Genomic DNA, 11815 nt, shown 5'->3' with positions numbered 1-11815 from the left:
TTTTGTATGAATAAAGATAATTATATAGATAGAAAACAAAGAAATGATCCAATCCATCTCAATCTTCTGAAGGAAAAAAAAAAAAAAAAAAAAAAGGAGTGAGGTTAGTAATTCATAAAAAAGTGAGGGAGATGGTGGGGATAAATGGCTCAAATAAGGGTATTGGTCCATGGGCCATGCCCAAGGACATCGAAAAGCCCGAGGACAAACTAGTATTAGCGAAGGAAAGTAGGTTATTAGGTTGAGGATGAGAGCTGGTCACGACAAGTAGGTGATATTGTCCGAGGAGACAAACCTCCTTGGGAAGCAAGGTGGAAACCTGAAGCCCGACTACCCAACAAGTACTAGGAAGTGGACAACCATGCTTGGAAGAAGGATACGCTTTGGAGAGAGGAGAGTCAACAGAGAATTGAGAAATATCTAGGAAGAAAGCTACTACAATCGCATTAAATGCTCTCCACCTAACCAACTGGCCGTATTAATGTGGAGATGATACCTGAACAATGATTTCTAACCTTACAATTACCTACAAAGACTTCAGGAAGGTGCTGATAGGACAAGTATTAAGGAGATTAGTAATCTGATCTACATGTGAAAGACTAAGATGAAAACAGGGGAGTATAAAAGGAGAAGGATTCTATACAAAAGGGGGCATCAGAAACAAGAAAGAAAACTATTTTGTAACCAAGAACTTGAACATTTGTATAAGTTTGAGATATATATATATATATATATATATATATAAGAACATACCATCCTCGGACTTGACCGAGGAGTGTTTTTCTTTTCAACTTATTTGTCTTAGTCATTCTAGCACCAACTAACCTATTGTGATTTACATTTTGACTCATTGAACGTTCAAAACAAACCTAATCTCTAACAAATCTATTGTTGTGGCCTCATTGGGCCATTGTCCAAATCTTTTGGACTATGGATCAAACCGTGTCCTTACAGAGATAATAAGACTTTTATTTCAATAAAACAAAACTATAGAGAATGTATAACTTAAAGAACCGTAATAAAAAAAAAATTAAAAAAAAAAAAGAAAAAAAGAAAAAAGGAAAAAGGAGTGGGAGTAGTAATTCATAAAAAAGTGAGAGATAATAAGACTTTTATTCCTATTAGCCTTTAAGCACACACTTATGTTTATGCTCATGCTCAAAGACTCTTCTATTTAAAATTGTTGGGTAAAAGTTTGGAGTTATGTGTGCGGTGAAAATGTGGGTGTAAGGAATTTTTTTTTTTGGTTGCAATAATGGCAGATGTATTGTAGACAGGAGAGTGGTCTTGTTTTGTAGACAATGTTTTAGTAGGAGTTAAAAATATATTTTTAATGGGTTGTTTTTTAGTTTTGTTTCTACTTAAATCTAAGGATATAGGGGTATTTTGGAAGAAAAAAAATACCCAGTCCAAATAGGAGAATTTTTATTTTTTTGAGGGAATGTAATGAACTTTATAAAAAAGAAACCAGCAATATTAGCTAGAACAACAAGAAATAAAGATGGTAAAACATCCTCCATTCACGTTACAAAGTTTGAAATACTTAATGCAAAATGAGTTAAAATGTGGGGAACCACTAAAAGTCCCTTAAATAATAATATAGATAAAATAAAACTATAGAGCATATGTATAACTCTTTATTTTTGAGATCCAAGTATGTATAACTCAAAGAACCGTAAATACTAAATGTATCTATAAAAGTATATAGTACGAAGAATTGGCCAATTTTGTGGGCGGTGCTTTACTTTAGTTTCTGGAATCTCTGAGAAGTCACAAAACCAAAAACCCTATAAAGCAAGTGCTCACATTTTAACATAATAATAACAATCAAATCACCCTGCGATTCTTCATTTCTGCTTCTCACTCTTTTTCACATCACACCAAAAATGGTGAGTCCTCTCTCTCTCTCATCTCCTTTTATCTGCTTTATTTATTTACATATTTTGCGTAATTAATTTTAATTTTAATTTTTTATTATTGGTTTTTTTTGGGCAAATGGAAATTACCATTATACTAATTTCTTAGGGCAAACGATAAGGATTCCGATTTTTAAGTTTTTGGGTACGATTCCGAGATCAGGGTTTTTGTTTTTTTTCTCTTGCCTTAGGGTTTAGGGTTTAGGGTTTTAGCTTAACCCTCCGTTTGGGTTCCGAGAAACGATTTAGTTTGGACTCAGGTAACAGAATGGTCGTCTAAACTATGCCTGATGTGAAAGCTCTTTTATTTATTCATTAAATTTATTCAATTTTTTTTTTGCTTTGTTTGTTTGTTTGTTTATTGGATTAAGAAATTGAGGTGATCATCAGGTCTGACTATCAAAATTATATGAAAAGTTGAAAACTAATGAAGCCCAAGTGTTCAAAAACGTAGGATCTAGACTCGCATTTTAAGGATTTCCTGTTTTTGGAACTCTTTATAAGTTTGTAATATACGAGTATACTGATATTTTGGGTTCATTTAAGGGATCATAAAGTTTAAGAGTGATTTTGATTGAATATGACCATTTTTCATTGATGCTTAAAATGTCCTCAGACTTCGCATTCTGTTACATTGAGGGATGTGGGCTATTAAAGCAAACGAAAAGAGAGTAAGAGTTATGTTTCTTGTTCGTTTTGACAATGATACTTCAATCCTGTGAAGTTCCCCAATGTTGCACTGTCTCTGTTGCTTGCTTCCAAGGCAATATTTATAGCTTCATAGAAAAAAAAATTTATTTTGTGGCCAAAACTGCTCAGTCTGCACCTTTCCAACATTCTCGACCCGCTCTTATGATTTTGATTGGTGTAATTACCTTAGCTTCCATTAATTACTTAGCTGTTCCCCCACATTCCTATGCAAAATCTGAGCCTCTCTATTATTATGCCACTTTGCAACATCTTGGAGACCACTAATCTATCCTTGTTTCGAAGAAAATCTAGAGGCCACACCCTTACATTTGACCCACATATATGTGCCTCATTTGTTAAACAACCCAAGTAGCTTTAAGATTTGTTAAGAGTTCTCAAGTGCTCTGCCTTCCCTCTAGACTCCAATCCTCCCACCTTTGTTATTGTTGCTGTGTGATGTGTTTGGAAATTCTGGAAAAACAAAGATTCCCACTTAGACAAGATATGATTGATTTATTATGCTTTTTCTATGAAGAGTTTCCTGTTTTATGCTAATATTATCCATCACACATGTTGCCTAGCCTTCATGACTTACATTTGGCACTATAAACTCTCGACTAAAAAGCCTAAATATAAAATCTGCATAGGCTGTTCCATTTGTAGCTGGACTTGCAGTTGCAGCTGCTGCTTATGCTGGTAGGTATGGAATTGTAGCTTGGCAGGCATTCAAGGCAAGGCCACCAAGACCTAAATTTCGCAAATTTTATGATGGTGGTTTTCAGTCTACTATGACTAGGAGGGAAGCAGCTCTAATTCTTGGAGTCAGGTATATGTTATTTATTTTTCTCCAATCTATGTTCTGTGTCATGTTTGATGAGTTGACATATTTATTGAAATAGAGTATAAACTGAAAGTCCATGTTTCTTGATGAGCTTTAAAGCACATATGATGTTATACCTTTCTTTTAGCTTTTGTGTTATCTTTTATATTGTCTTTCTCTAATAGAGTGTATAATAATGGTCCTTCCTTGGGGTGAGAAACTCATTGAACCTCATTTTAGGATGGTAAATAGCAATGGTTGGGGCTAAATTGTGGTGGTTGTTCATTGCAGTCTCAAGTAGAGCTGCATACAAGCAAGTTTACCAAGCATTCAGTTGTCTAGTGTGGACTTCAGTTATGTCTGATGGTTTTCCAGCTCAGCTCAAGCTCAAGTGATGCTTGAGTTGAAATTGCTAGGCTGTCTTGACTCATGTGTTCTCTCTGCCTGATTACTTCTACAAATCAAAGCACACAATAATCTTATGTCACTTTCTCATCTACAGTAGTCTTTGAGCTTACCATTACCTCATTTACTGAAATCATTCATGAGAGTGATTTTTAAGAAGAATGAACACTTAGAAAAGTATTTTGAAAAAGGGTGAAATTAGCTACTGATAAACAGAACTTGAGTATCATTTCACTGACCTCTTGAAGCGCACTAGGGGAGCTACTTTTACTATTTTTAGGTAATCTGATTCTAGTTTTCATGTTATGAGGTGGATTACTCCCCTCCCCTATATTCCACTCGTGCGCATACACACAAAAATCCCCACCCTTGGCTTTTTCCCCTTAATAACTCTAACATCACTTTGGCCTTGCCTCTTGTCTCGCTGGTCACTAATTATTCAGGAAGTTCATTCCTTGGAAGTTGGAAGGTTGTATGGATTTGATTCACTAAAGAATATTAATATACACACCACTTTGTCCAAAACACGAGGTGTGAGCACTGAGCATGTTGAGGAATGGAAAGTCAACTACTGGTTTTCACAAATTTCTAGACCATAACGTAATTAGTGATGTAAACATGTGGTTCTTTCTCCCCTATACGTTTAACATGAAGGCATTATCAGTTCTTTTGTATTTGTTATTGTTGATCCTCTCTACCTATTTGTTTCACAGGGAAGGTACTCCACTAGACAAGGTTAAGGAAGCACATAGGAGGGTAATGGTAGCAAATCACCCAGATGCTGGTGGTAGCCATTATCTTGCGTCTAAAATTAATGAAGCAAAAGATATGATGCTTGGAAAAATCAAGAGTGGTGGCTCGGCATTTTGATGGCACAACCCCTTTCCATATATACAAGGCAATTCTTAAAAAGTTCTGGTGAGTTTTAAGAGTCGTACATGCTCCAATTAGACAGTGTTACATGTTTTTGCAGATGACCCTCTTGGTTCTATGGTATTCATGCAAGACATATAGAGTACAAAAATCAGAATATTGAGGATCTTTTCTTAGTTGATTCTTGATAGCCCTCTAGTTGCGCACAATTTGAAAAAATTGTAATACATTTTGTTATATGAATCCGGCGATTACAAGGGAAATGCTATTTGCAATTCAGCTTGGGTGTCCATGGTATATTTATACAGATGGCAATAATTATGCCGTTAACACCTAATTATGGAACATGGCTCACCTTTTGTTATGATCAGAAAATTTGCCCACCAGATGTTGAGGCAACCGTTCTCTTAGGATTCTCTCCTCTCCCGTGATATGTTTTTACTGCAAAAAGAAATAGCTAGTTATGCTAATGGGTGTTGCGATCACGATGAAGAAATGTATGACAATTGGCAGTCCTGTAGTTGAGTAGCCTTGTAGGTCTGGAATTGACACATTTACATACGACATCTACAATGGAAATGGCTGGCTTACACTTCCGGTAGCACCAAACCACCTAGTAATTGACTCGGTAGCTTTCTTCACTTTGACATTCAGTTCTGCCATGGCTGCAAAACTGTGTGTTCAGGGATCTGACATGCAGAATTTTCACTACCACCAACACACTCTTTTCTATTCCCGCTCTACAGAACACAATATCGATATTTGCTTGGCGGCAAGAAACCTTCTGGAACGTGTTGGCAAAAGTATGGACTTCATACCTTTGCAGAATGATGCAGGCTTCTAATGAAAACAAAATTTATCGAGATGGGGTTTTAGAAATTGTAAATTGAGTTTGGACAACATTTAAGGAAATTTTCTCTACGAAATCACCTTTAAATAAATTCCACACCACAAAATACTCTCAATGACAACTTTTCTCTCTTTGCTTTTTCTCTTCACAAACCAATTACTCTTAAATTTTAACATAATTTCTGATTTGGGTCCATTCTCCATGTGAAACTCATTTGATGTAAAAGTAAGTTTTCTTTCTTCTTCTCTCACCTAATCATTTGGGGTCTATTGAATGAGAATTTTGTTCATGATTTTTGGGTGTGAATCAAATAAAAGTTAACTGTTTTCTAACGCATTATTTGGGGTGCAATCATATGGAACAGTAGTATATCTAAGTTGCTCGTGTATACGGCAAAATGATTCCTTCCAACCCCACATTTGAATATGGAACAGAGTTTCCTATTTGGCTGTCGACAGAGTACGAAACCAGAAGAACAAACGTACTCCTTCAACACACAATTTTGGGCCCTCTAGTGCTTTGTTCATTTTACCTAAAAAACCCATTCCTTTCGGTCATTCCAGGTACAATTGTTAATGGCCCACACCCCACATGATACGTTAAGATCAATTATCTCAGAAGCTCACTTCTGCCTCTGGACATAGTAATGTAGCCACTGTTCTCTGGACCAGCCTAAAGCATGTACCCACTTCAGATGGATTGAGTATTAGTTTAAACTGATTATAGGACCAACCCCAAAGGACAACAATCAGATGGTGGGGGCCAATTTTGGTTGATTGTTTGCTACTCAGTTCAAGGTTAAAGATAATTTAACTGAGAAATTGTTACAACTAATTAAAATGACAATGCCACTTTTACAGCAGAAAACAATAGGATTTTAGTAAAATTGCTGCCATCATGCGTTTCGACATCTCTCATCACAAGTGCTTATGGTCAAATTACAAATTGGGAAAGTAACTAAAATCTCTTCTTTCATGATCCATGAGCAGTGCAGCTAGGTATGGTATTTACAACAGAACTTCAGGAAAATATATATATATATATATATTGCTAATAAGGTATCATTAATAACCATACCACTACAGCAGAAAGCAAAAGGATTTCAGTAAAATGGCTGCCTCTGTGCTTTTCTAAACCTCATATCGTGTAAGTGTTTATCGTCAAATGGGATGAGATCTAAAATCTCTTTCTTTCATGCTCTCCCTGAGCAGAGGAGCAAGCTGTGGTATATACACCAGAATTTATTGTAAAATGTAATATATTAGTTATTTTGTGATAAGGTATCATCACTAATCATTCTGTTGTAGAACCAGCTACGGTTGACACCACTTCTGTATCTCCATTAAATGGAGTTTGATCCATTTCGACCTTCCTGTCAATTGGACCTTTAGAGACTCCAAAAAGAGTGGAAAATATCCGTCTATGACATTCATCACAGAAAAAGAAATAGGAAAAATGGCCTTCGTTTGGGAGCTTATGCATAATGGCCCCTGGTAAAATCCGGCCTATATAGTCCGTCATTGACGGTGGGACTGCCTGATCATCCATTCCCTACTCAGCATTCATAAACAAAACAAAATCAATCAAAATCTTAAAGCAAGAAGTATAAGAATTTAAATAGCTAAGCAAGTATTCTTAAAAAAAAACAAAAAAAACAAAAACAAAAACAAAAACAAACAAGTTATGTAAGTATTCTTTTGATATAAATTAAACTTTAGCAAATGTCTTATCCTGGCTACTTTTACAATAAATCAATGGTGGAAAACCAGTCAGTAAAACCACTTGGAGAGAGGAATTGAATGTTTTATATTATTCTTTCGTGGAATTTCCAGAACACGACTTTGGCTGTTTAGGTATCTCTTTAAAGAAAAGGGCACAGTTCCTGATTCATTATCATCAGATCCCTTAAAAGAAACGTTACAAAGTGTTTGGCATTATTGAATTGAATTGCTTTGTTCCAAATGGCTGTGCAATGATGTGTTTAAAATTTTTGTTAACCTTCTGAATAGATCCATAGACTGTTGGGACAGCCAAGACATAATACATACATGTCTATTATTTGTGTAGTACTTATTCTCAGTGTCCTTATGAAGAAGGTCAACCAAAATTAGCTTATAATTGATTTTCAAAACCAAAGAGTTATACTAAAAGCATCAAAGTATTTTTTGTTTAAAAAAAATTAACCAAAATTGAAGCAGAAACAAAGCAACTAAAAAGCAAGAGGTAAACCTGCCATATGTGTATTGGGCCTAGGAACCCTGCCAATTCACACTCTGCCTCACTGTACAAGGACTTGAGCCAAGAAAGAACACCTTTTCTCTTACACTTCTTGTGCACCTGAAGATCTGCTAATCTAAAACCCCAATCTGATACCTGTAGCACAGCTTCCTCTATGAATGGTTTTGTAGTTCCCTGGCGGATTGACTCCTCCACATCCCTATGCCAAAATTCTTCAAATTTTGGCTCTTCAATCAAAATTTCATCCTGTTCACATCAAGATTTTGACACACAAACCATCAAAAAAAATATCAAACCCTGCTTTACAATAGGAACTATAGCTTATGAAGGCTGCCACTTGAGATTGTCAAATATAGAAATATTGTTTTGAGTTGTCTCTAAAATTTTTAATTGAAACAGGACTAAGTCATTCATTTTATAATTTTACAAAAAGTTCAGTTTTGGGAGACACTGATAATAAATTCATGGAGCATGCTAAAATGAAGGCAAAATTTGTGTGTACCAGCAACAAGCATGGATCCCACCCCAATTCCTTACGTATATATTTTTAAGTTCATATTTGTGGACATGTGAAGTTCTACAGATTTAATCAAAGATGATGACTCACCTTCTTTCCTAGTGACAGAAACAATCTATTATCAATTCGATCATGCTTTCCAGAAAGAAAGCTTCGGCGATAGAAATAGGAGAGAAACTTCGGAAATCTATGAGCTAAGAAATACAATAATCTTCTTCTTGGCACCCACTTTTCCCAAATTCTTTTTATCTCTTCTTTTGTCATGCCTGGCGCATATGGGTTAATCATTGGGGCCAACATGGCCGCACCTGCATATTCAGTGATGACGAATCACAAGTCAAATTATATTTGATTTTACCTACTTATTGTGTTTCCATTAAAAAGAATGGACAAGTGCTAATATAAGAGGGTAGACAACAAATATTATCAAGTTGAATGCCAATTATTTGTTAAAACATATCGATTGGTAGAACCGTTAATACTCTACACTTCAATGCATAACCTCCATCAAACAATCAATTCATATGCATGGACAAAAGTGAACTATAAGTTTATTGGCAGAATAATATTACTATAACCAAATCACAGACACAGATAATTCAAATATATAAATTCAGTATGTCATAAGCCCAGAAACCTTGCCATAAGAGTTGGACTATAAACCAATGATCCCTGAGGACTAAATCTGCCATTCATGTAATTTTGGGGCAAGGGTTGGAAAAGGCCTCTGTGCATACTTCAACCAATGTGTCCATGCTGTTCAGAAATTTTTTTGTAACTATAAAAAAAAACACTAGGCTTCATCATGATTGTCATATAGCGCAGACCACATCAGCTTTATGCACGTGTCCTTACTGGATACACAAGTTTAACTAGACATTCATTTCTTGATATATGTCAAACATGAACAAACAATCCTAAGGGAAAAGTTTTACCATAATCATCAGCATATGAAGGGTAAGGACATAAACTTCAAATTGTAAGAATCAATAATAAAATTGAATTCACCAATATCACAAAACCAAACAGAATTAAAACATAATGATAAATGTAATCAAGAAAGGGTTGATATACCTGCAATTCTATCTGGAATGTATCTGAGAGCAGCCCAAGCATGCATGGATCCACTTGAGTGACCCAGCACCCAGAACTTGCCACTAATACCAACTGCAGTAGCTAGGTGCAACATATCGAATGCTGACGAGTTCAGATTTCTGTTGGGATGAGGATCACTCTCCCCAAAACCAGGAAGATCATATGAGACCAAGCGAACACCAAACTCTTCAAGCAATGACATTTTAACTCCCGGTATACCTTTCATACATAAATTATTTAGAAAATAAATGTCAAGTTTCCATTAGTTTGGAACCCACCTCGGCAGATAAAAGATTTATTAGTCTTTTACCTGCAAGTCGTGAGGAAAGAAAAGAATGTGGAGCAATTAGGGAAAATCTAGCTCTGTCAGCTGGGACACCTTGCTCACAATAAGCCATGTGTCTACCATCTGGAAGTAGTATGCGGTTAGCACTAGGAGGATGTATTAGCACCATCTTTACTGGTGTGACCAAGCTGTCATTGTTGGTATTTAAACCTATAGCTGCACATGGTTTTAACAATGTCAATTAATAAACTTTACCTATCATATACCACAAAAGAAAAAAGAACAGAAATAAGATTGAATGCACAATTGGGGCATTCAAGTTCTCATTTCTCAAAAGTTTTATACTTTGTAAGAACACTAATTAGTAATTCTGGAAAAACTTTGTAGGACCATTGAGAATAGAAAACAGAGAAATGAATAGAGCATTACAGACGAGGAATAAAACATAGGATGCAGAGCCATCAACTTAGGCTAAATTCCACCACATACGTAACTCCAACACATAGTTAGCCACATAAAGCACATATGATCCAAATGAATTCAGTGATGAACCAACTTTATGGATGCCATCACTGCCACATTTCTTCACATATGCATAGATCCAAGGATGTCATTATGATTACACATAAAGTTATCTTATCTACAGTTGCTACTATGGCACCAGAATGTAGTACTTAGATTTCAAGATAAACAGTGACAGAGCGACTAATTGAGAAACATAATCACAACCATCACACTTTCATGGAGCACATATGAATTAAGTACTAAAACCTTATTGACAAATAGAATGGAGTCTTCCCGCTAATATGCCCGAAAAACAAAATCCAATTTTAATATTGGTTATTGAACATATAGTAGAAATTGTAATTTTTGATCAGGGATTGTATTCCAAATCAGATTTATCTCTACACATTTTCCATGTGCCTCCTATAATTAGTTAGTTTGTTAACCAGTTGGTTAGTCTTGTACTCTTGTTTAGTTAGTTTTAGTTGTGTAATTAACACACAATCAATAATACCAAGAAGTTTATTTATCACTCTCTCTATCTTTCAAGAACATAATTGATCGAAATCATGAATCCTCATACTGACAAATAAGGCAAGTGATTTTTCACAAATTTGACCAACATAAACAACAATAAACGACCAAATTACATACAGATCTTAATAATTAGCACTACACTAAACTCAAGAAACACCTAAATTTGATTAACAAATCACATTGCATTGAAATTCATGTCACCTGCAAGTGCAAGAACAAAAACGAAGAATATGACCGACCACGAGTGAACCGGGTCGCGATCCTCGGGCAAAAACTCATTCAAGTACTTCAACCTGTTGGAGACCTTAGCGCACGGCTTCTGAAGCTTCCGACCAACGTAGGAATCCTCACTCAGAAGGCTCTGCTGAACAATGTCCTTACACCCTCTTCCCAATTCCACCACTATTTCCCCCCAAGCCATAGCGAACCCCTTCACCTGATCCTTCAAGCTCTCCGGCTCGACAGCGCGGCTCCGAGGCTCGCCGGACACGACGTACGCCGATGAAACCCCGATCGGATCTCCGGCGTACCGTATCCCCGTGTCGTCCACCAAGCTCGCCAGCTCTTCATGCCACGTGTTCGATCCTCTCATTTCTGACATTTTCGCTGAAAAAAAAAAAATACACACACACACACTCTCTCTCTCTCTCACTCTCACACTTCAGAGTTCACACCCATATATATCAGAGAGAGAGAGAGAGAGAAAGAGAGTCTGAGTAATAATGACTGAGGTAGAAGAAAACAGAGCACGAAGTTCAACTTTCTAAGCGTGAAATTCAAGCTTGATTTGTTAAATCCAAAAAGAGATTAAAAAAAAAACCCTAACCGACCACCGTTCAAAACCAAACAGAAACTGTCGAAAAAGAAAGTTTATAGTACTAAAAAATAAAAAAACACTTACAAATACAAAGTAGACAAAAGGAAAAAGCAGCACTTGTTATATTATCATTTTTTCTTTCACTTTAAGACACTGAAACCGTTGGGTCTGAGAGTACAAAACACTGAGCAATTAGCATTTTATGATGTTTATGCTTTGTACAAACTTATATAGGAATTTGACTAATCCTCTTCGCCATTATTGGAC

The 11815-nt window shown here is 36.0% G+C and overlaps 2 protein-coding genes across 2 annotated transcripts; one reads left to right on the top strand and one right to left on the bottom strand.

Moving 5' to 3' along the window:
- The first annotated feature begins 1689 nt into the window (after nt 1-1689).
- LOC126691782 (mitochondrial import inner membrane translocase subunit TIM14-1-like) lies at nt 1690-4983 on the top strand. The gene is made up of 3 exons (XM_050386944.1): nt 1690-1889; nt 3254-3432; nt 4545-4983. The coding sequence occupies exons 1-3, from the start codon at nt 1887-1889 to the stop codon at nt 4699-4701; spliced, it is 339 nt and encodes a 112-aa protein (XP_050242901.1). The 5' UTR covers nt 1690-1886; the 3' UTR covers nt 4702-4983.
- A 1423-nt stretch (nt 4984-6406) lies between these two features.
- LOC126691781 (uncharacterized) lies at nt 6407-11815 on the bottom strand. The gene is made up of 7 exons (XM_050386942.1): nt 11633-11815; nt 10933-11390; nt 9715-9906; nt 9384-9623; nt 8400-8617; nt 7784-8038; nt 6407-7105 (listed from the first exon to the last, which is right to left on the bottom strand). The coding sequence occupies exons 2-7, from the start codon at nt 11330-11332 to the stop codon at nt 6848-6850; spliced, it is 1563 nt and encodes a 520-aa protein (XP_050242899.1). The 5' UTR covers nt 11333-11390; nt 11633-11815; the 3' UTR covers nt 6407-6847.

The sequence above is a fragment of the Quercus robur genome, chromosome 7, assembly GCF_932294415.1.
Source record: "Quercus robur chromosome 7, dhQueRobu3.1, whole genome shotgun sequence".
In the NCBI taxonomy this organism is placed as follows: domain Eukaryota; kingdom Viridiplantae; phylum Streptophyta; class Magnoliopsida; order Fagales; family Fagaceae; genus Quercus; species Quercus robur.
Note: the sequence above shows the minus strand (reverse complement) of the source record. Positions and strands in the feature narration are given on the sequence as shown.